We start from the raw sequence: 25,250 nt of genomic DNA, 5'->3' as shown, positions 1-25,250 counted from the left end.
GCTTCATGGGCCTATCTGTGTTTTATTCTTTTTATTAACCCTTTGCCTTTAGCGAAGTGTTTTTCCATACTCCAGCCTTGTCATCTTTATAACTAGGTCTAAAGGAAAAAGTCTGCATTTTCTCAGCTTTGGGGCTGCAGTTATTCTCAACTCAAGGCCATAGTGATCCCTTAGGGACATGTGAACATGTGTAAAGATAATTTTTGGTTGTCACAATGACCAGGAAGATCCACTGGCCTTTAGTGGGTAGGAGGCAGGGATGCCAAACTCCATGCAATACTCCTTAGAAACCCACACAAAGATTATTCAGAACAATATGACAGTAGCATCCCCACTGAGAAAAACTGGTAAGAGTGTTAGAGAGGGAAGCATCTCCTCCCGAGGCTGCTGTGGCAGTGACAGTGGTCATCAAAAAAAGGACTATTAAAAAAAAGAGTGGCTGGGCACAGTGGCTCACGCCTGTAATCCTAACACTTTGGAAGGCTGAGGTGGGCAGATCATTTGAGCTCAGGAGTTTGAGACCAGCCTCAGCAATAAGGTAAAACCTTGTTTCCACAAAAAATCCAAAAATTATCCAGGCGTTGTGGCTCATGTCTGCAGTCCCAGCAATTTGGGGCACTGAGGTGGGAGGATCATTTGAGCCCAGGAGGTCAAGGCTGCAGTGAGCCCAGATCACACTACTGCACTCCAGCCTAGGTGACAGAATGAGGCCCTGTCTCAACAAAACAAAACAAAAACAACAACAACAAATCAATTTCTGAAAAGGGGTTGAGGTGTTTTGGTCCAGTTACTGTAATCTACCAAAGGACTGTCTTCCTGGTACCAGCCCTGGAGGCTTCTGTATTCTTCTTCTTCTTTTTTTTTTTTTTTGAGACGGAGTCTTGCTCTGTCACTCAGGTTGGAGTGCAGTGGTGCGATCTTGGCTCACTGCAAGCTCCGCCTCCCAGGTTCATGCCATTCTCCTGCCTCAGCCTCCCAAGTAGCTGGGACTACAGGCACCCTCCACCATGCCCGGCTAATTTTTTGTGTTTTTAATAGAGATGGTTAGCTACGATGGTCTCAATCTCCTGACCTTGTGATCCGCCCACCTCAGCCTCCCAAAGTGCTGGGATTACAGGCGTGAGCCACCACACCCGGCCTGTATTCTTTCAACATGTATCATCATCACTATTATTAAAGGAAAGCAGCTTTTTCCTTATATAGAGACCCTGACTATGTATCAGAATTTTTTTTTTCTTTTGGAGACAGAGTCTTGCTCTGTCTCCCAAGCTGAAGTGCAGTGGCATGATCTTGGCTCACTCAACCTCCGCCTCTCAGATTCAAGCAATTCTCCTGCCTCAGTCTCCTGGGTAGCTGGCATTATAGGTGCACACCAGTATGCCCAGCTAATTTTTGCATTTTTAGTAGAGATGGGGGTTTAGCCATGTTGGCAGGGCTGGTCTCAAACTCCTGACCTCAGGTGATCCACCTGCCTCGGCCTCCCAAAGTGCTGGGATTACAGGTGTGAACCACAGTGCTCAGCCATGTATCAGAATTTACGGCGCCTGGTACCCTCTTCACAGCAGGTATTCAAGAGGTTACCTTAGACACATTTCCTGCTTTCTGGCCTGCTGGAATTCCCAGTGGACAGGGGAGAGATGCCTTAAGATTTAATGGATGACAAAGCTGCTGCTGCTACTTGGTCACCTGGTCTCCCAAGCTCTACCTTTCCTACTCCATTCTGTGATTCTACTTTCCCCATGTCATCCCATTAAGAGGCCCTGGTGCCTCTATTCCTTTAACTCTTCTGCCTACCTTTCAAAGTTTTTCTTGCCTCACCTTTCCTCACCCTTGGAGTCTCATCCACACTGCTCACCACTCTTTTTTTCTTGAGACAGAGTCTTGCTCTGTCGCCCAGGCTAGAGTACAGTTGCGGGATCTCGGCTTACTGCAACTTCTGTCTCCCAGGTTCAAGCGATTCTCATGCCTCAGCTACTGAGTAGCTGTTATTACAGGCGTGCACCCCCATGCCCCACTAATTTTTGTATTTTTAGTAGCAAAGGGTTTCGCCATGTTGCCCAGGCTGGTCTTGAATTCCTGGCCTCAAGTGATCCACCTGCCTCGGCCTCCCAAAGTGCTGGGATTACAGGCATGAGCCACCACGCCTGGCCACTGCTCACCATATGATTGCTGTGCCTCTGGCCATACAGTGGGCCTCGCTGTTCACTGGTTTTCTCATCTATGTCTTTGCTGCCACGTGTAATTTCCTTTAAATAAGCTCCTTAATCTCTGACCCTGAATTTGTTTCATGTGTAAAATGGAGCTAATAACTCACTTTCATTGAAGGCAGAAGCCCAGGACCCAGGACAGATGTTTTCTTTCTATTCTATAAGTTCCATATACAATTTGTATCCTCACGAGAGGGGCTGCCGTCGGGAATGCTCATTTTTCCTCCCACCCACTCTCCCACTCATCTCCAGTCCTACTTTTTCCTGCAAAGCTTCCCTGCCTCTTCAACCTTCACACTTTTCTCTGTCATCCAAATAATTCTGTCCTGCTCGGTGCACCCTTACTTTGAAGTCATTTGCTTTGTTCTTTAATTTGATGGGTATTATAAACTTTTTCATCAACTAGATATGATCACTGAAGACAGGAAACTTGTCAGATCCCCAACCACAAGCTTTTCCTTAAAAAAAAAAAAAAAAAAAAAAAAACGCCTTTAAAAGCATAATGTATACAAACAGAAGATGTTAGAGAAGTAAAATGATTAAAAGAATATATAAGAATTTCTACAAAAAGGGTTAAAAATGTTCACTTTTTACTCTGCAAATGTAAAGGATATACAAGAATGTGATCAGGCCGGGTGTGGTGGCTCACGCCTGTAATCCCAGCACTTTGGGAGGCCGAGGCAGGTGGATTGCTTGAGCTCAGGAGTTCGAGACCAGCCTGGGCAAGATAGTGAAACCCTGTCTCTACAAAAAATACAAAAATTAGCAGGGTGTGATGGTGTGTGCCTGTAATCCCCACTACTTGGAGGGCTGAGGCAAGAGAATTACTTAAGCCCAGGAGGTTGAGGCTGCAGTGAGCAGTGTTCATGCCACTGCACTCCAGCCTGGGTGACAAAGTGAGACTCTGTCTCAAAAAGTTTAAAAAAAAATAATGTGATCAAAATTCATAAAATTAATAGACTTGCTTAATATGTTTCTGCAGTTAGACCCAGAGGTTGCTGGGCATGGTGGCTCACATCTGTAATCCCAGCACTTTGGGAGGCTGAGGTGGGCAGATCACTTGAGGTCAGGAGTTCAAGACCAGCCTGGCCAATATGGTGAAACCTCATCTCTACTAAAAATACAAAAATCAGCCGGGCATGGTGGTACATGCCTGTAGTCCCAGCTACTTGGGGGGCTGAGGCAGGAGAATTGCTTGAACCCAAGAGGCGGAGGTTGCAGTGAGCCGAGATCGTGCCACTGCACTCCAGCCTGGGTGACAGAGTGAGACTCTGTCTCAAACAAAAAAAGAACAAGGGGTATACCTGTGACATTTGAAAGAGGTTGTTGGGAATAAACAGAAACACCCAAACAGAATTAATCTGTGTGTATGTGTGTGTATCTGCGAGAGAGGGAGAGAGAGAGATTGTGAGGGAGAGAGACACACACAGGCAGACAGACACAGGAACTCCAATTATCCCACTAGCTATGAGTCCCTCATGTTGTAATGGACTTAACATTACATTAGCCCTTAAGTACTACTAGGGCTGAGGGAAGGCTAGTATCCTATTGTTAAACAGTCCCAGAATAATATGCTTTTTTAGACTCATCCCTGCTTTGTAGTTTAGTCACTTCATGGACTCATGATTTTGAAGCTTGAGGACCTTGCAGATCTGGTTCAACCCCTGTTTTTGAAAGACAAAGAAATGGACCTCTAGGGAAACTGAATATGGCACGGGCACAGAGTGACTGAGCACAGGAGGGCAAAGCTTCCTGACCTCAGCCACCATGCTGGCTCCACAGTCGCAAGAGGCTGGTTCCTATGCAGGGCTGGCTGTGGGTCTCCCCTGTCCATATAATCTCACCTATCCCCAGCACTGCTTTACTACTTATCTGGTTCTATGTTAATCTGCTCAAAATGGAGTTTTCGGGAAGTCTTTTTTTTTGTTTGTTTTTTGTTTTTTGTTTTTTGAGAAGGAGTCTCGCTCTGTTGCCCAAGCTGGAGTGCAGTGGTGCAGTCTCGGCTCACTGCAACCTCTGCCTTCCGGGTTCAAGCAATTCTCCTGCCTCAGCCTCCCAAGAAGCTGGGATTACAGACGTGCACCACCACACCTGGCTAGTTTTTGTATTTTTTTAGTAGAGAAGGGGTTTCACCATGTAGGCCAGGCTGGTCTCAAACTCTTGACCACAGGTGATCTACCTGCCTCGGCCTCCCAAAGTGCTGGGATTACAGGTGTGAGCCACTGCACCTGGCCTTCAAGTTGTATGAATAGAGTTTGTAATGGATTTTATTATCAATATATTTTTACTTTCTAGCCCTACATAAATAAACATAATATAAAAACTTCTGCAACCACAAAAGTTATTTACCTTGAGTGTCTCTGTAATCTCCAGCATCTTCTATGAGATTCTTCAAATAATCTAGAAAAGAAGAAAAAAAAAGTATTTGAGTACAATAAACCATTGAGCCCCAAACACATATCTTTCTTTTTCAACACTTCATTAGTCTTGCTGGTTAATATACATGCTAGTCCAACTTGTGCTAACTTTCTAAAAATGTGAAAAAATAAAGTCCTGAGATCAATTTGAAATCAAGACATAGAGTCAGAGTTAGAAAAAGCCTTGGAGGAAACATCGGTTATTTCAGAGATGAGGAATCAGATTACTGAGCAAAGGATCTCACTCAACTCACACAACCTCTTGGTGGCAGAGCCAGCATGAGAATTCAGGTCTCCTAATGCCCAGTTCAGCTTTTATCCCAACACATAGGAAGTACCTTAATCTTGAGATCAGACATACGTCTAGTATAAAATTCTAATAAATTAATTAAATTAAATTAATTAATTAATCCAATCCCCAAAAGACTCCAAATTTGTTAATCTAAGAGTCTAACAATGTTCAGGACACCAAGGGAACTCAATATATGTATTTAAACAGGTGGTTTTCAAATGGGGACAAATTTGCCCCCCAGGGTACATCTGGCAATGTCTGGAGACAGTTGTGGTTGTCATAACTGGGGAAAAGGGGGTGCTACTGGTGTCTAGTGGTTAGAAGTCAGAGATGCAGACTGGACTCAGTGGCTCATGCCTGTAATCCTAGCACTTTGGGAGGACAAAGGGGGTGGATCACTTGAAGTCAGCAGTTCAAGAACAGCATGGCCAACACAGGGAAACCCCATCTCCACTACACACACACACACACACACATACACACACACACAGAGTCAGAGGTGCTGCTAAATATCTTATAATGCAGCCCTGCAACAACAACAAAATTATCTGACCCCAAATATCAAAAGGTCTGAAGTTGAGAAACCTTGGTTTGGATGAAGACAGTCTCTACGACTACACACACACGCACACACACACACACACACACACACACACAGTCAGAGGTGCTGCTAAATATCTTATAATGCAACCCTGCAACAACAAAAAAATTATCTGACTCCAAATATCAATAGGTCTGAAGTTGAGAAACCTTGGTTTGGATGAAGATAGTCTGTAAATAAGTAATATGGTATACAGTAGTTCTTATAATACAGAAAAAAACAGAGGTAATAGAAGAACCTATATTTAATAAATCTTTAACACCAAGGAAAGTCATGGAATTTCAAGGCAATACTTTCCTTCTCTGTTGAGAAATGCTGGATGGCCTCCCATTACCTGTTAAATTAATACAAATTCCTTCCTGGAATTTAAAGCCCCCTGCTACATTGTCCCTATCAATTTTTCTCTCTCTCTTGCTACTGCCTAAAATGGGCCCTTTGTTCTGACTAAATTTGATCTGTGCAACCCCTTAAACACTCCCCATGTGTCCCCTGGCTTCACACGGTTTGTCTCTAATAGTCCCTTTTTCTCGATCCCTTCCTCTGTCTCGCTTATACAAATTCTACTCACAGTCTTCAAGGCTCTTCTTAAATCCCCCTTCTCTTACAAAATTTCCGTTTGAAAGAAACGTTTTCTGCCTTTGAATAACACATGACACAGCAGTCTCACTTTATGCTTCTATCATTTTCTTTCTCATTAGACTCAAAGCTCCTTGTGAGCAAGTCATCTGACACATCTTTCTCTCACACAGCACTTAGCCAGGGGCTTTGCACAAAGGGGACAATAAATGCTTACTGAATAAAAACGGTTCACTTACTCATTCGAGACAGAGTCTCATCCTGTCGCCCAGGCTGGAGCACAGTGCTGCAATCATTGCTCACTACAGACTCAAATTCCTGGACTCAAGCAATTGTCCTGCCTCTGCCTCCCAAATAGCTATGACTACTGGTGCGTGCCACCATGTCTGCTTTTTTTTTTTTTTTTTTTTTGCAGAGGCAGGGTCTCGCTTTGTTGCCCAGGCTGGTCTTTAACTCCTGGTTTCAAGCAATCTTCCTGCCTTACCCTACCAAAGTGCTGGAATTACAGGCAGTGAGCCACTGCACCTGGCCAAGAATATATTATTTTTTAGATAGGATTGTATTTTAGTTGAGGTAAAAGGCAATAAATGCTGAAACCAATTCTAATGCCAGTAGGAACTGAGGAAAATGAAAGGAGAAAAGGTGTGTTCAGAGACTGAATATATCTTTATCAGACCCAACTGCTAGTTAGTACTATTACGGAATAGATACAACTTCATCTCATGGATTTATGAAATCATGCTCAGACGAACAAAGGAAAACATGGGTATCGGTGCCAGATCTTCAAACGTAACAGATGACACAAACAGGCACCCAACTGCTGAAACTTCGTAAGTCTTTGAGACAGTGATCTAAGAGCCTGTGTGAGTCTAGACATGCACATTATAAATATCCAGCAGTGGCAATAAGCCATGGTAAGATGTTATGTATAAACATATTAAGCTTCCCTGCGCCATGGCATAGGTTCTATCTTGCCAGAGACCATCGCTAGCAATTTAGATCTTAATCTGAACGAAGAGAGCATCCCCCCAAAATATAAAGGAAAAATGAAGTGGGCACACAAAAAAGATAAAAAATTCCCAAATTAACAAAATACATGTTATATATTACACTTAGCTTCATCTGGAGATGAAAATAAATATTCTCACTCTGACCCCACTCAGAATGCATTCAATATGTTACATAAGCCGTGTTTGGTGAGTGCAAACATTTAACATTTCTATGGCTGACAGCTGACAGGGTTGGGGAGACAAACTTACCCTCCCTAATTAGACATTCTGAAACCCTAAGCTACCTCATTAATCAAGTGATTTTCCTTAAGCTGTTAGTTAGTTACTATATCTTGTTGTGGAAAGGAATGCAGATTTACCTAAATATCAGACTCATGGCGAGTTCCTATTTCGTCTTCAATTTGTTTTTTAATACAGAAGTAGATCCATGAAAACAGACTTTTCTCTAAACGAAAAGGGCTTCCCAGAAGATGTCCATATTAGGAAATCCTGACCTCAGAATCACTGTGCTGAGCCCGATAAACTTCTAAGTTGCATTTCCTTTGCTCACACTCAAACATGAACTTTTACAAACACAGTTTAAATACACTGAGCAGAAAACCCACCATTAACACGTTGCAACATCATGCTATTAATCAAGGAAGTAACGGAGTTAGGTTTACCCTCCTTGCCAATTTTTAAAAATATCTTAATGGTCTCCAAAACTCAACTCTCCAACTTATCCATCCATTCATCCATCCATCCATCCATCCATCCATCCATCCATCGATCCATCCATCCATCCATGTTTTTAGGGCATCTTCTTGCAGTATATCTTTTTGAGGACTTTTACCTTGGCAAAGAGAGCAGGACCAGGATCTCCTTAAACAGTTAAGAATCACCTGGGGCCTTAACTACAGCATAAGAATGTGACTGATCACCCTGAGTCAGATGGGAGGAACAGGAAACCAGTAGCTGCCCCAGTGACTGTTATAAACCAGGTGAAACCCAGGAAAGGAGACCAGACAGACACGCCTGTATTGGTCATAGGGAACCACCTATTACCTATCACTTAGGACCTGGTATTTGGCAGAAGCTTTCCTAATAACAACGAGGAGAGCAATCATTTCAATTTGCCATGTTAGACTGGTAGTATTCTATGACCTTTCTGTTCCTGCCAAAACAAACTGAGCATTATTCAAAACTTCACTAATAAAACTGCCTCAAATGCCACTGAGGTTATTTTTATCAAAGGAAAAAAAAGCAAATGTTGGTTCAGTGTGTAGGTACACTACAAAATGTACTCTCTGGCCACCAGGTGGCATCACTGATTAATAAACGTTAATTAACTCCATCACCATCGCCCAACATTAGTAGCAAAAAATTAACTGGAACACAACATACTATGTGCAACTTCTAGGGATATGCAAGTTACCTTTTTTTTTTTTCTGTCTTTTTTTTGGAGGGTCTCGCTCTGTTGCCTAGGCTGGAGTGTGCAGTGGTGTGATCAACGCTCACTGTGGCTTCAATCTCCCGGGCTCAAGTGGTTGTCCCACACCTCAGCCTCCCAAGTAGCTAGGACAACAGACCTGTACTACCACGTTGGGCTAAGTTTTTTATTTTTTGTAGAGACGACGTCTCACTATGTTGCCCAGGCTAGTCTTGAACTCCTGAACTCAAGTGATTCTCTCACTCTGGCCTCCCAAAGTGCTGGGATTATAGGTGTGAGCCACAGTGTTAGTACAAGTTAATTTTGTTCTCATATAAAATGCCCACGGCCACCAGGCACAGTGGCTCATGCCTGTAATTCCAGCACTTTGGGAGGTCGAGGTGGACGGATCACGAGGTCAAGAGTTCGAGACCAGCCTGGCCAACATGGTGAAACCCCGTCTCTACTAAGAAAACAAAAATTAGCCGGGCATGGGGGTGCATGCCTGTAATCCCAGCTACTCAGGAGGCTGAGGCAGGAGACTCGCTTGAACCTGGGAGGAAGAGGTTGCAGTGAGCTGAGATCATGCCACTGCACTCCAACCTGGGTGACAGGGCAAGACTCTGTCTCAAGAACAACAACAACAACAACAAATTCCCAAGGCCAGGTGTAATGGCTCATGTCTGTAATCCCAGTACTTTGGGAGGCTGAGGTGTGCAGATCACTTGAGGCCAGGAGTTTGAGACTAGCCTGGCCAATATAGTGAAACCTCATCTCTACTAAAAATATAAAAATTAGCCAGGCATGGTAGCGGGCACCTGTAATCCCAGCTACTCAGGAGACTGAGGCAGGAGAATTGCTTGAACCCAGGAGGTGGAGTTTGCAGTGAACCGAGATGGTGCCTCTACACTCTAGTATGGATGACAGAGCGAGACTCTGTCTCAAAAAAAAAAAAAAAAAAAAAAAAAAAAGAGAGAGAGAAAGGATGAGGACCCAATATATACTATATCTTGTTGGTAATGTAAGTTTTCTGTATAAGGGTTCCCAGGGAGCCTTTTACCACCACTCATTGATTACCTAATCAATATATAACCAACTTAGAGTAGAAACTAGTCGGAAGTACTGTTAACCATTAATAAAAATTAGTCATCTGTGGGAATCTGGGACTTTTTGCATTCAACACCCAGTCAGATTCCTGGACCATGCACTGAGAAATGTTTGGCAGCAAAGCACAGAGGAAATGAGTGTATAGGAGGGATAACATTCCAAAGTCAAGTGTTTTGAATTTGAGGACATGTCTTGCTTTGTATTTTTCAGATTTCTTCTTTCCTCCATAAATATGTAGTGGGATCAGCAACACATACAGAATTCTGGGATCCAGAGAAAAGTAAGTCTAGTCAATATGACTTTGTAAAGTTTTATGAAGTTTCAGATTTTGCAAGAAACAACCTAAAATTAGCCTGACTTGTGAAACAAAGTACTGATCATTTTCAATACCAAAAACAAGCATCAAGTGTCAAGTTACAAAACATACTGACACTTCAAGGCAGCTTGGCGAAGTGGTCAAGAGCCCTTGCTCTGGAATTAGAAGACAGAAATCCTTGGGCCAGGTGCGATGGCTCATGCCTGTAATCCCAGCACTATGGGAGGCCGAGGTGGGAGGATACAGCCTGGGCACATAGTGAGACCCATCTCTAAGTCTTTAGATGATGATAATGATGATAATAATAACAATAAAGATAGAAATGCTTACTCTGCCTGATCCAGCCACATCTAGTCAAGGCATGGGGACTTTGGCCATGCCTCATAGCATTTTTGTGTGTTAATATCCTCATGCATAAAATAACTAGGCCGAACCAGAATGAAAACTGTAATGATTCTCATTCTAAAATATCATGAAACATATTTTGTTGAATAAAATAAAAAATTAAAAATTTGAAAAATTAAATAACGAGGAAAACTTAAACTATGAACATCTCTGAGAAAAATGATTACTGAACTATTTCCTTGTTTTTATAAATGCTTGATTTGACTTAAAAACCATCCTAGGGTAGCTGGGCGCGGTGGCTCATGCTTGTAATCCCAGCACTTTGGGAGGCCGAGGCGGGCGGATCACGAGGTCAGGAGATCGAGACCACGGTGAAACCCCGTCTCTACTAAAAATACAAAAAAATTAGCCAGGCATGGTGGCGGGGCCTGTAGTCCCAGCTACTCGGAGAGGCTGAGGCAGGAGAATGGCGTGAACCCGGGAGGCGGAGCTTGCAGTGAGCTGAGACTGCGCCACTGCACTCCAGCCTGGGCGACAGAGCGAGACTCCGTCTCAAAAAAAAAAAAAAAAAAAAAAACCATCCTAGGGTAACAGTAACAGTACTTAGGTGTTCTATTAGCTCTTTAGTGCATTTAATTTGTTTTGCCTATTTACATAAGTAGGATGGCAATACAACCTTATCTCCCCATATGATCTTGCCTTATACCTGCTGTCCAGACATAATTATAAATACTGTCCTCTTTTACTTTTGTAAGTTAATGGGTTTGGATTTATAAGTAACACTGATTAGCACTGTCGGCTGGTGTGGTGGCTCACACCTGTAATCTCAGAACTTTGGGAGGCCGAAGTGGGCAGATCACCTGAGGTCAGGAGTTTGAGACCAGCCTTGCCAACATGGCAAAAACCTGTCTCTACTATAAATACAAAAATTAGCTGGCGGTAGTGATGCACGCCTATAATCCTGGCTACTAGGGAGGTGGAGGCAGGAGGATCGCTTGAACCCAGGAGGCAGAGGTTGCAGTGAGCCAAGACTGTGCCACTGCACTCCAGCCTGGGTGACAGAGCAAGACTCCATCTCAAAAAAACAAAAATAAAAATAAAAAAATAGGCCAGGTGCGGCTCATGCCTGTAATCCCAGCACTTTGGGAGGCTGAGGCAGGAGGATCACAAGGTCAGGAGTTCGAGACCTCCCTGACCAACATGGTGAAACCCTGTCTCTACTAAAAATATAAAAGTTAGCCGGGTGTGGTGGAACGCGCCTGTAGTCCGAGCTACCCAGGAGGCTGAGACAGAAGAATTGCTTGAACCCAGGAGGTGGAGGTTGAAGTGAGCTGACATCGTGCCACTGCACTCCAGCCTGGGCGACAGAGTAAGAGTCCGTCTCAAAATAAATAAATAAATAAACAAAAATAAATAAATAAATAAATAAATAAATAAAGCATGCCTTCTTCCATATTTCAGATTCTTTCCTTGGGATCAGGGAGAATATTTTATTTATTTTTTTTATTTATTTTTTTTTTTGCTTCGTGATTTGTGATATAGAAAAGAATTAAAGTTAAAAAAAACTTTAGGCTGGGCATGGTGGCTCATGTCTGTAATCCCAGCACTTTGGGAGGGTGAAGGAGGTGGATCACCTGAGGTCAGGAGTTCAAGACCAGCCTGGCCAACATAGCGAAACCCTGTCTCTACTAAAAATACAAAATTAGCAGGGTGTGGTGGTGTGAGCCTATAGTCCCAGCTACTCGGGAGGCTGAGGCAGGAGAATTGCTTGAACTCCGGAGGCAGAGGTTGCAGTGAGCTGAGATCGCACCACTGCACTTTAGCCTGGGTGACAGAGTGAAACTCCACCTCAAAAATAAAATAAAATATTAAATTATTTTTGGGTGCTTGATACACATCACAAAAAACCTTTCCTAAAGGGATGTGAAACTTTTAATACAAATATATGAGAATAACAGTTTCAGTAAATGCCAATTTTGTGTGTTGCAGTTTTTTATTGCTAATAGAGAGAATTGGTAACCTGTTTTATTTGATAATTATCATTCGAAGGACACAATACACCACTATATATTTATTATGTGCTCTTTTTTCTAAGTTATTATATTTGTTCATATTTTTAGTCTAGATGTCTATTTTTAGTATGTGTACTGAAATGAAAATTTCCTAGAGGTATATTTTCTGATGCGCTGTTTGCCTTTTTACTTTGACTGTATTTTAAACTTTTATAATATTTTAATGTTATTATAATGGTGCAAAGGTGCCTCAGAAAATAAAATAAATAAAATAAAATGAAAAGTGTCAATATTTTCATTTACAGGCTGGGTGCTGTGGCTCACCCCTGTAATCCCAGCACTTTGGGAGGCCGAAGCGGGCAGATCACTTGAGGTCAGTTGTTTGAGACCAGCCTGGCCAACATGGTGAAACCCTGTCTCTACTGAAAATACAAAAAATTAGCCGGGCGTGGTGGTGGGCACCTGGAATCCCAGCTACTAGGGAGGCTGAGGCCGGAGAATCACTTGAACCCAGGAGGTGGAGGTTGCAGTGAGCTGAGGTCGCGTCATTGCACTCCAGCCTGGGCAATAAGAGTGAAATTCCATCTCAAAAAAAAAATATATATATATATATATATTCCTTTATAATTAATTTTTCTGGGCCTACAAAACTATCTTTCCTCCTGTCCTCATTTTAGAGTTTCAATAAATAGCCAGTTTTATAATTCTTCATATTTAGCTCTGATTTTATTTGTAGTATATGTATTAATGTAGGGATCTTGATTTGTTTTTCAAATTATTATTATTTTTGAGATGGAGTCTCTCCTGTTGCCCAGGCTGGAATGCAGTGGCACGATCTTGGCTCACTGCAACCTCTGCCTTCTGGGTTCAAGGGATTCTCCTGCCTCAGCCTCCCCAGTAGCTGGGACGACAGATGTGTGTCACCACGCCCAGCTAATTTTTGTACTTTTAGTAGAAATGAGGTTGTACCATGTCGGCCAGGCTGGTTATTTTTCAAATTACTAATAGGTTATTTAATAAACAATCTTTTTTCTATTGTCTTGGGTTTCCTACTTTGTCATACATTAGATTCTTATAAACACAGTCCATTTCAAGTTACTTTCTCATTACATAAAGAATAATTCCTTTTATAAAAAAATCAATAGATCTATTCTTGCAATGGTATTGTGTAACTTTAATTGTTGATGCCTTAGAATATGTATGGACTGGCATTTGCCTCCCAGAATACTATTTAACAATGTACATATCCTATTTACTTCTATACACAAATCATTTTGACAAGTAATGATAAAACTCCAAAATTCTAAGTTAAGTTTAATGAGAATATGTAATGTCATGAATATATTAGAAGCTAAGTAAATGGTACTATAGTATAAGGTATCATGTTATGCACAAACGCTAAAACTGTGGCCTTCCTGAGGACAGAAAGCCTGATTTTAATTATTGTTGTAGCCCCTGCACCTAGAACAAGATCTGCTACGCCAGGTGCAGTGGCTCACACCTGTCAGCCCAGCACTTTGGGAGGCTGAGGCAGTTGGATCACCTGAGGACAGAAGTTTGAGACCAGCCGGGCCAACATGGTGAAACCCCATCTCTACTAAAAATACAAAAATTAGCCAGGTGTGGTGGCTCATGTCTGTAATTCCAGCTACTCGGGAGGCTCAGGTGGGAGAACTGCTTGAATCCAGGAGGCAGAGGTTGCAGTGAGCTGAGATTGCACCATTGCCCTCTAGCCTGGGCAACAGAGCGAGACTCAGTCTCAAAAAAAAAAAAAAAAAAGTGCTCTGGCCTTTGGCTCTAATTCTTCTGCTTCTCAAATACTCATTCAATTCTAGTCCCTGAATCTGTATGTGGCCTAGAACCACCTCTTATAGATGTGGTGCTTGCCTAAGTTAGAAAGTGTCATCTCGGGAGGGGCACGGTGGCTCATGCCTGTAATCCCAGCACTTTGGGAGGCCAAGGTGGGCAGATCACATGAGGTCAGGAATTCGAGACCAGCCTGGCCAACATGGTTAAACCTTGTCTCTAATAAAAATACAAAAATTAGCTGGGCATGGCGGCGCATGCCTCCAGTCCCAGCTTCTTGGGAGGCTAAGGTAGGAGAATCGCTTGAACCTGGGAAGTGGAGGTTGCACAGCCTGAGCGACAGAGTGAGACTTTGTGTCAAAAAAAAAGAAAAAAAGTGATCTTTCTGGGCTCTCAAGTTGCCTTTCTGTGAATTAGAAAAGGTCCCTTTCCTGGGCCAATGCACCCCCTCCTCACCAGGGCAAAAAACATGGCAAGGAAAGGATCACCTGAGGACAGGAGTTTGAAACAAGCCTGGCCAACATGGTGAAACTCTGTCTCTACTAAAAATACAAAAATTAGCTGGGCGTGGTGGCTCATGTCTGTAATTCCAGCTACTCGGGAGGCTCAGGTTGGAGAACTGCTTGCAGGCATCCTTGTCCAAGAATTATGTAAGGAAGCCCTGATCTATCCTAGACTGACACAACCCTGGTCCTGAGGTGGCATCCCCACAGAACTCACAAACCAAACCCAACTCCAGGCTCATCCTAAGGCAAAATTTTGACACAGATCTCATGATAGATGATATCTCCCCAGGCCCCTTTTTAGTGGGAAAGTCCAGCTAGGCATATCCAGAATGTTCTAAGGAGAGGCAAACTGCAAAAGTCAATATACATTTTTTTTTTTTTTTGAGATGGGGTCTCTCTCTGTCCCCCAGACTGGACTGCAGTGGCGCTATCTCTGCTCACTGCAAGCTCCACCCCCTGGGTTCATGCCATTCTCCTGCCTCAGCCTCCCAAGTAGCTGGGACTACAGGCGCCCACCACCACACCCGGCTAATTTTTTTGTATTTTTAGTAGAGATGGGGTTTCACCGTGTTAGCCAGGATGGTCTTGATCTCCTGACCTCGTGATCCACCTGCCTCGGCCTCCCAAAGTGCTGGGATTACAGGCATGAGCCACCGTGCCCGGCCAATTTACACTATTTTGACTTAACTTGTCTGAGACTGCTTTTCTTTCTTCCTTTTTTTTTTTTTTTTTCTTTTCTTTTTTGGAGTCAGGTTTTCCCTCTGTTGCCCAGGCTGGAGTGCTATAGGTCACTGCAGCCTCGACCAACCTCGACCTCCTGGGCTCAAGCGATACTCCTGTCTCAGCCTCCCGAGTATCTGAGACTACGGGTGTGTGCCACCATGCACAGCTAATTTTTTTTTTTTTAAAGAGGCGGGGTCTCCCTATGTTGCCCAGGCTGGTCTTGAACTCCTGAGCTCAACGGATCCTTCTGCCTCGGCCTCCCAAAGAGCTGGGATTACAGGCGTAAGCCACTGTGCCTGGCCTGAGACTGCTTTTCTTAGTGGATACATTTTCTAGTAGCTGCCAGTTTATTAAGCAGGAATCTTAAGTGTACGGAAATGGCCTTGGCACAGTCAAGCCACACTTAAAAGAAGCTCTTACCCATATTTGGTCTGTACCACCCTGAGTATCAACAAAGCAAACTTAGGTTTAGGGAGATAAGCACATTTTATTACCTAACAGCCAAGCGAAGAATAAAGCAAATATAAGCACCACAGTTCAAATTTGATTAAAGTTCAGTGTTTTCTCCAACTGAAACAGGTCCTGATGAGAGCCCATGATTCTGACAAAAACTGTGAGAGAAACTTTAGCAACAGATTCTGCTTGCTATAGCTCTGCCAAGACAAGTCCCAGCAACAGAGGCAATTGGCTACTTGCAGGAAATCTGGGTCAAATCTGCACTTAGAAATGGAAAAAGAATGGCTTTGTAGCAATGTCTATGGGTAGAATTTGGGGTATCTGCAAACTTGGAGGGCAAAAAGAGGCACACAAACAAACCCACCCTATTTTCACTAACCTCTAGGTGTAAAACAGGATTTTCTTCCATCATAAATGTAGGTGCAAACCACAACAGTATCAGTGATGTCTGTGACTTTATCACCACAGATATTTTTATAGCATATTACAGTTGTGGCAGACATCTTATCCCTCTCAGCACTCCTCTCACCCCTACTTCAAAATCATGGTACTTATTACATCTGCCACCAGATCTTATTTAATGCAGTACTAAAGAAGTACATGCATTAATTACTGTGTCACGATTAAAAAATATTACTGTGATTGTGGTATAGCAAAAAAAAATTTTTTTTTTTAATAACTGTACTTCAGCCCAGTTGGTTTTTCCTTTAATCTTACGTAGTTTTTTCAGCACTTAAAAAAAAATTATTCTGAGAAGGGCTCATAGGCTATATCAGACTGCCAGAAGAATCTAGGCACAAAAAAATTTAAGAACTCCTGTTCTACAGAGAAACTAAGATTACATTTAAAAGCTCTAAGCTAATAGAACAGGTGGATGAAATGTGCTACCCTTGATCTTAGCCGAAACGCCGAGAAGCGATGATGAAATGTGCTTGCCTCATATACCCTAAACACTTCATAGCATTAAAATATTTCATGGATGGCTAGGTGTAGTGGCTCATGCCTATAATTGCAGCACTTTAGGAGACTGAGGTGGAAGGATCCCCTGAACCCAGGAATTCAAGATGAGCCGGGCAACATAGTGAGATCCCATCTCTACAAAAAAATAGAAAAAATTAGCCTGGTATGGTGGTGCATGCCTATAGCCACAGCTACTTGGTAGGCTGAAGTGGGAGGATCTCCTGAGTCTGGAAGGTTGAAGCTGCAGTAAGCCATGATCCTGCCACCACACTCTAACCTGGGAAACAGAGCAAGACCATGTCTCAATACATAAATAAATATTTATCTTTTATGGATACCTGGATACAATTTATTCAATACTATCTCTCAAAATACCTTTCTCACAACTACAATTAAAAATGAATTCCTTCTCACCGAGCGCCGCCAATATGGTGTTCAGGCACTTCATGGAGGTTGGCCGGGCAACGTACGTTGCCTTTGGACCTCATGCTGGAAAATTCATTGTGATCATAGATGTTATTAATCAGAACAGGGCTTTGGTTGGTGGACCTTGCGCTCAAGTGAGGAGACAGGCCATGCCTTTCAAGTACATGCAGCTCACTGATTTCATCCTCAAGTTTCCACACAGTGCCCACCAGAAGTATGTCCCACAAGCCTGGCAGAAGGTAGACATCAATACAAAATGGGCAGCCACACGATGGGCCAGGAAGATTGAAGCCAGAGAAAAGAAAGCCAAGATGACAGATTCTGATCATTTTAAAATTATGAAGGCAAAGAAAATGAGGGACAGAATAATCAAGAATGAAGTTAAGAAGCTTCAAAAGGCAGCTCTCCTGAAAGCTTCTCCCAAAAAAGCACCTGCTGCTAAGGGTGCTGCTGCAGCTGCTGCTAAAGTTCCAGCAAAAAAGATGACCGCTGTGGGCAAGAAGGCTCCAGTGCAGAAGGTTCCTGCCCAGAAAGCCACAGGCCAGAAGGCAACACCTCCTCCAAAAGCTCAGAAGGGTCAACAAGCTCCAGCCCAGAAAGCCCCTGCTCCAAAGGCATCTGGCAAGAAAGCATAAGAGGCAACTATAAAAAGCAATACAGGTTCTTTAAAAAAACAAACAAAAAACAAAGGCTAGTCATGGTGGCTCACGCCTGTAATCCCAGTACTGTGGGAGGCTGAGGCAGGTGGATCACTTGAGGTCAGGAGTTTGAGACCAGCCTGGCCAATATGGTGAAACCCTGTCTCTACTAAAAATACAAAAAAATTAGCTGGACGTGGTGGTGCATGCCTGTAATCCCAGCTACTCAGGAGGCTGAGGCAAGAGAACTGCTTGAACCCAGGAGGTGAAGGCTGCAGTGAGCTGAGATCGTACCACTGCACTCCAGCCTGGGCGACAGAGTGAGACTCCGTCTCAAAAAAAAAAAAAAAAAAAGAAAGAAAAAGAAAAAACAGAACAATAAAAATTAGCCAGACGTGGTAGTGGGCACCTGTAACCCCAACTACTTGAGAGGCTTTGGTGGGAGAATTGCTTGAACCCAGGAGTTGGAAGTTGCAGCGAGCTGAGATCATACCACTGCATTCCAGCTGGGGTGACAGGGTGAGACTTGGTCTCAAAAAATAAAAATAAAAAGGAATTGCAACAGAACAAGAGCTGAGCAAATTACAACATGAACTCTGAATTCTGAATAGTATTATCTTCCTAATTTACATGGTTGGAACTGCCTTATATCAGAGACCTTTGGGCTCGTCAGAAACTAGATAACCAGATTCCTTGGCTGGAGTGCAGGACAGCCCTACTTTTTTTTTTTTTTTTTTAATCAAGTTCTGCCTTAGAGAAAGTGTTAAAATAACTTTGATACATACAATTAACCCTAGGTTTTAAAATAAATACTTGCTAAACAGAAGCTTTCCGTAAGGGTTTTTAAAAAAGAGTCATCTATTAGCCGCCGGGCGTGGTGGCTCACGCCTGTAATCCCAGCAGTTAGGGAGGCTGAGGCAGGTGTATCACGAGGTCAGGAGTTCGAGACCAGCCTGGCCAATATGGTGAAACCCCATCTCTACTAAAATTACAAAAACTAGCTGGGCATGGTAGCACGTGCCTGTAGTCCCAGCTACTCGGGCGGCTGAGGCAGAAGAATCACTTGAACCCAGGAGGTGGCGGTTGTAGTGAGCTGAGATCATGCCACTGCACTCCAGCCTGGGCAATAGAGTGAGACTCCATCTCAAAAGGAAAAAAGTCATCTATTAATTTAATTGTGATCTTTTTTGTGTGTGCTTGTTAGCCTGTACATAGCTCAAATTTATAGCTTCAGAACACTATAACAGATGTTTTAAATATCTCATTTTCTACCAACATGAGAAATCCTAGATTTCTAAAACCTAGAGCGAGTTAATATCATCCTAAAGGCAAAGACAATGAGAAAAAGTGATATAATATGTTGTTAAAGTAGCCTTTTACATAACATAAATATTTTGAACAAGATCAAAGAAACCACCTGATCCACATTTAATCAAAGGACTGTTTTTTTCTAAATACCTAAGTGGAAAAGACTTATCAGAGGAATTTTAAAATTCCTGTATCTTATATTTTCTCTATCAGGATCCTTACTGATTTAACTTGTTTCAACACCAATGTAATAACCTTCCACAAATGAAAGGCTTTTTTCTGAAAAACAAATTATACAACATATAGCACAGGTGGAAACCCTGTTTCTACATAAAATTAAAAAAAAAAAAACTCAGTGCCTAGACAGCAGTACTTTCACAGCAACAGTAGATATATCTTGCAAAGTAAAGAGTAATCAGAACATCACAAAAATGAGTACTGGAAAATCAGAATTTTAAATAAAAATAAAAAGCATCAGTTAACAGGATGGATCACTTAAATACAAAAATAAAAATAAAAAAGCAAATCTTTAGTATTAACCTGCAAGGTTATAGGAATGTCCTTAGGATTATAGGAACATAGGTGCTTCAATTAAAGCTGTGTAGCCTTGGGAGGACATTTCACCTTTCTGCTTGTGCCTTTCTTTTTAGGAGAAGATATAATCTCTAATATAAATGTTGTCTCGATGTCATTCTTTGGGCGAAAAACATTTTGGCTAACGAGTTGTTTTTTTTTTTTTTTTTTTTGAGAGGGAGTTTGCTCTTCTTGGCTAGGCCGGAGTGCAATGGCACGATCTCAGCTCACCACAACCCCTGCCTCTCAGGTTCAAACAATTCTCCTGCCTCAGCCTCCCGAGTAACTGGGATTATGGGCATGTGCCACCATGCCTGGTTAATTTTTGTATTTTTAGTAGAGATGGGGTTTCTCCATGTTGGTCAGGCTGGTCTTGAACTCCTGACCTCAGGTGATCCGCCCGCCTCAGCCTCCCAAAGTGTTGGGATTACAGGCGTGAGACACCGCACCTGGTGAGATGTTTTAAACCTAGCTTAAAACCAATCTAAATTATTTCCTGAACAGCTTTAACATATCCAAAACTGACCCAGATATTTTGGAGGCCGCTAAATTATAGATATAAGACACACTCCCTGAACTCAAGGTTGGAGAACTGAAGCAATCAGAGATGGCTACAAAGAGAATGGACTTCTGACCTGACTTCAGGTCAGGCTTAGAGGAAGGAAAGAATTTTAAACAATGGAAAAAAAGGCATAGGATGAAGAATACAAAGTCTACATTCTTTCTTTAATTTTAGTCCTGATTTCGTGGCCTTGAACAAGCCATTCATCACTTTTCCCCCTTCCCAAATCCACCAGTATCGAGGGCCTATTATATATAAGGTATTGTGCATCAGTTAACGAATGGAAAAGCCGAGGTAGGCAGATCATCTGAGGTCAGAAGTTTGAGACCAGGATGGCCAACATGGCAGAACCATATCCCTACTAAAAACACAAAAATTAGCTAGGTATGGTGGCAGGCACCTGTAATCCCAGCTACTTGGGAGGCTGAGGAGGGAGGATAACTTGAACCTGGTAGGCGGAGGTTGCAGTGAGCTGAGATTGTGCCACTGCACTACAGCCTGGGCAACAGACAAGATTTTGCCTCATAAATAAATAAATAAATAAATAACAGAAAAGATTTTCCTATCTAAGATTAAGAGGTAGCTCAAGCTAAAAATAACTCCAAGCTCACATGATGTTGGTATTATAAAACAAAATTCTTCTTCTTTTTTTTTAAAGACAGAATTCTCACTGTCACCCAGGCTGAAGTGCAGTAGCATCACCATGGCTCACTGGAGCCTCGAACTCCCGGACTCAAGCAATCCCCCCGGCTCAGCCTCCTAAGTTGCTGGGTTACAGGCATAGGCCACTGCACCTGGTTAAAATCTATTTTAGTAAAGAGAGGTTTTTAAAACCTGCTTTTGTCATTTCACCCTTTCTCAATAAAAAACAAAGCATGAAACCTAAATTTAACATATGTAGACTTTTTACTACTTAGAACAGTCGTAGTGTGTGAAATAAAATAAATAATATGGCCGGGCGCCGTGGCTCATGCTTGTAATCCCAGCACTTTGGGGGGCCAAGGCGGGCGGATCACGAGGTCAAGAGATCAAGACCATCCTGGCCAACATGTTGAAACCCCGTCTCTACTAAAAATACAAAAAATTAGCTGGGCGTGGTGGCACGCGCCTGTAGTCCCAGCTACTCGGGAGGCTGAGGCAGGAGAATCTCTTGAACCCAGGAGGCGGAGGTTGCAGTGAGCTGAGACTGCACCACTGCACTCCAGCCTGGCAACAGAGCAAGACTCTGTCTCAAATAAATAAACAAATAATATGTAAAAATTAATCTTTGCATTAAATTTTCAGATTCTTGCTCCATTCCCCTCCCATTTGAAACTACAGCTGTCTTTTGCCACTGAAAACAGTACTTCATTTGACAGCTATGGAAAGAGCCTATGCCATTCAATAGCTGGTTTATGAGAGCATTGAATTTATCTAGCAAAAACACAACATGTGTATCAGTACTTCCCTTTGTCCTGTGTATTCTAAATCTCTGCCAAAAGCAGAAGAAAGAAAGTACAGAGGGACAGGATATCCTTAAATTATTCAGTTGGCTTTATGTCATTCCAGAGAGAAACCTAGTGCCTGATTCATTGTTAGAAATTTAAATTAAGGGCCAGTCGTGGTGGCTTACGCCTATAATCTCAGCACTTTGGGAGGCCGAGGTGGGCAGATCACTTGAGGTCAGGAGTTTGAGACCAACCTGGCCAACATGGTGAAACCCCGCCTCCACTAAAAATACAAAAATTAGCCGGGCATGGTGGTGCACACCTATAATCCCAGCTACACAGGAGGCTGAGGCAGGAGAATCGCTTGAACATGGGAGATGAAGGCTGCAGTGAGCCGAGATGGCGCCACTGCACTCCAGCCTGTCCTGGGGCTAAAAGGTAGGTCTTCCTCGTGAGCAGTCTGTCACTAGGCAAGCTTTTAAGTGCTGAAGCCTTTCCCCTAAAGATAAATGAGGAAATCCTTGTTTTTCAGGATTCACCTATTATCTCCAATATAGCTCTTGGCTTAAGAGAGTGAAGTTAAGAAGAAAAGCATGCACAGCATTTCTTAAGGAGAGTAACAGAAACCAAGTACCTCCAAATTTACTTATAGAAAATTACAACACATTGACTTTACGGTTGTGGCCACATTTTGATGTTCTTGTCCATTTTGATACAATTTTAATGCATATTATATATGCATATTAAGTCACTGTACATCCAATATAGTTCAGCAAATATTCCAGAGAACCTAGTAGAAGGTGTTGGGTAACTATGTTTGGTACTGAGACTACACTAGCCTTTTTGTGATGCCAAACCACTTAATCTCAATAAGCCTGTTATCTCATCTGTGAAGATAAAACTGATATTTGCAAGGCTATGGTGAGGATTTAAAGAGCCAGTGAATATAAAGACCTGATTACAGCAAGTTCCTTCACTCAAACACAGTGTTTTTGCTTTTTTCTTTCCTTCTTTTTTCCTTACCAAACAGACATAGCTCTATAATCCTGAAGCTTACAGTCTAGTAGAAGATAGACTAATTATCATGATAAGGAAATAACTATCAGGATAAGAATACTACTATTACTAATAATAGTAAAAGCTAATACTTATGTAGAACTTGTTATAATTAAAGCATTATTCCTGTTTTTTTAAGACAGGGGTCTATGTTGCCCAGATAGTCTCAAACTCCTGGGCTCAAAGATCCTCCCGGCCTCAGCCTCTCCAGTAGCTGGGACTATAGGCGTGTCCACTGCACCCAGCTACGGTACTATTCTAAGCACTGTCCACATTTAGCTCATTAATCAAACCTTACAACAACCTTCTGAGGCAAGTAACTAGGGCTATGATAGTGCTATATAAATATGTGGGAGTGACCCTCTAAACTCCATTCTCGAGCAGTTGGGGAAAGTACCTTCTTGGAATTAATCATATTAGACAGGTGAAATGATGCAGGGGTATGGGCTTGGGATGGTCAAAGATGTTCTGAATTAAAAAGTAGCTACATGTATGAATGCCGAGGTGAAAATGCAAACATGGATGGATGATCAAAGAACCGAAAGCCGTTCAGTTCAGGCAACGTATATGTGAAGTACATACGCAATCTACAAATCTACGTATTAGGCAATGTGGTGACTGGGGTGATATACAAAGAGAGGCACCCAAGTTTCATAAAGGCAAGAAGAGTTGGCTGATGGATAAACCAACTGGGTGGTTGGCAAAATGCTGGAGAAGCCCACCTGTCAGCAACAGCCTGTACTGGGGGATCCTCTGAACCGGCTTGAGCAGGTAGTGCTTGAGGGCCAGATTAGCACAGCGAGGGCTCATCTGAAAGGAGAAGGCATCCAAAATAAACACGGTGTTTTCTAAGAAGCAAGGGACCTCGATTCAAGTGCTCAGGAAGCCAAACTTTAAACATCAAGCAACTCTGGAAAGAGATTCGTAGAGAGGCTCCCTTTTATTTTAAGGTACAGCTGTTAGATACACTGAGAGTGAACCCCAGCCAGACTGACCACCAACCTCCACCCTTTCCTGTAGGCAGTCCCTGAAATCACTTGCTCCTGGGAAAAACTTGTTAACAACCCTGTCAAAGAGCGTGGTAGCCACAGTCTGTGTCCTAGGCTAGTTAGAGCCTACCCTACTCAGCAGCTCCCACTTGTATTGATAAATACAAACAAATCCCAATGGACCAAGAAGGAAATGCATGGCCCCTAAAATAAGGCAGCGGAAATACAACTGCCAGGAATTGGATTCAAATGATAATCAGAGCCTTGTGGTCAATATAGTCAAAATAATGGTGGTAGAAGGGAGAACTGTAGAAAGTAAAGATAACCTGAAAAGCGGCTTTGCTAAGTATCCCTTCTTTAAGAAGTCTGAGGAATGTAAAAGTCTTTTGCAGATGAGTGGCCTTATAAAAAGATAGCCCCCAAATCACAGCGTTTATAGGAACATTTGATTATGGAACCACATTTTGGCTTGACTACAAAGACATTTGGTTATCCCTTGAAACCTCTCTTCCTTAGTATGTACAACAGACATCTATCTCGGCCCATTCCTGAGCCTCACCCTCATTCTCCAACCTAAGAGTTTACTGTGAGGAGTCATCAAAAAGGCCAAGTGAAAATGTCCCTGCATCCTAAGAACTACAAAATAAAAGTCACGCTTCTAACATAGCGCAAGTTGCTGGATAAGTTTTGTTAGATTTGCTCAGACTTTTATCATTTTCTAAATATGTACCGCCACTATCTGGTACACAGAGTGATTATGAAATTATAATGATAACGCATGTTAAGAAAGTATCTTTCATCCAAGCATCATTATAACCCAGATTACGAATTCTCCTGGCCTTATGGCTCCCTGTTTTCTTTTGTTAACAAGGTAACACAACTCACTGGACTCTTACCAAAACCTGGGTCAATCATCAGTTGCCACAATTACATCACACTTTGTTTTTTGATAGCACAAAGACAACAGAGGAGAGGAAAAGAAGAAAAAATTACAGATGACTTTAAAATTTAATTATTTGTCTACTGCGCAAATCAGAAATCAGCAATACCATACTATTTTAAAAACTTTTCATTTCGGCCGGGTGAGGTGGCTCACTCTTGTAATCCCAGCACTTTGAGAGGCCAAGGTGGGTGGATCACGAGATCAGGAGTTCGAGACCAGCCTTGCCAACACAGTGAAACCCTGTCTCTACTAAAAATGCAAAAATCAGTTGGCATGGTGGCACACGCCTGAAATCCCAGCTACCCGGGAGGCTGAGGCAGGAAAATCACGTGAACCTTGGAGGCAGAGGTTGCAGTGAGCCGAGATCACACCACTGCACTCCAGCCTGGGCGACAGAGCTAGACTCCATCTCAAAAAACAAAACAAACAAACAGACAAACAAACAAAAAAACCCCTTTTCACTTCTAGTTTTGTGTGACTGGAACTCACCGATCTTTTAAGCTTCAAAACAGAGAAACAAGTACTAAAACATAGTACGCAAATTTTACTCCAAATTGGTGGAGGGGACTTGTGATTTTATCTCTGA

General features: G+C 42.5%; 1 protein-coding gene and 1 pseudogene across 2 annotated transcripts in view; one reads left to right on the top strand and one right to left on the bottom strand.

Annotated features, from left to right (window-relative positions):
* FGD6 (FYVE, RhoGEF and PH domain containing 6) overlaps positions 1-25,250 on the bottom strand; it is a 140,287-nt gene that overhangs the window by 33,419 nt on the left and 81,618 nt on the right. Inside the window, exons 8-9 of the mRNA XM_030819830.1 lie at positions 23,455-23,542; positions 4,557-4,607 (exon numbers count right to left, since the gene is read on the bottom strand). Of these exons, the coding sequence (XP_030675690.1) occupies positions 4,557-4,607; positions 23,455-23,542 (139 nt within the window). The remainder of the gene's footprint in view (positions 1-4,556; positions 4,608-23,454; positions 23,543-25,250) is intronic.
* On the top strand, positions 17,152-17,835 carry LOC100581781 (annotated as a pseudogene). Its single transcript, XR_001114155.2, has one exon. The product of XR_001114155.2 is annotated as a 60S ribosomal protein L14 pseudogene (transcript).

Source organism: Nomascus leucogenys, chromosome 10 (genome assembly GCF_006542625.1).
Source record: "Nomascus leucogenys isolate Asia chromosome 10, Asia_NLE_v1, whole genome shotgun sequence".
Classification (NCBI taxonomy): domain Eukaryota; kingdom Metazoa; phylum Chordata; class Mammalia; order Primates; family Hylobatidae; genus Nomascus; species Nomascus leucogenys.
The sequence above is the reverse complement of the archived record's forward strand: the minus strand, read 5'-3'. Positions and strand labels throughout refer to the sequence as shown.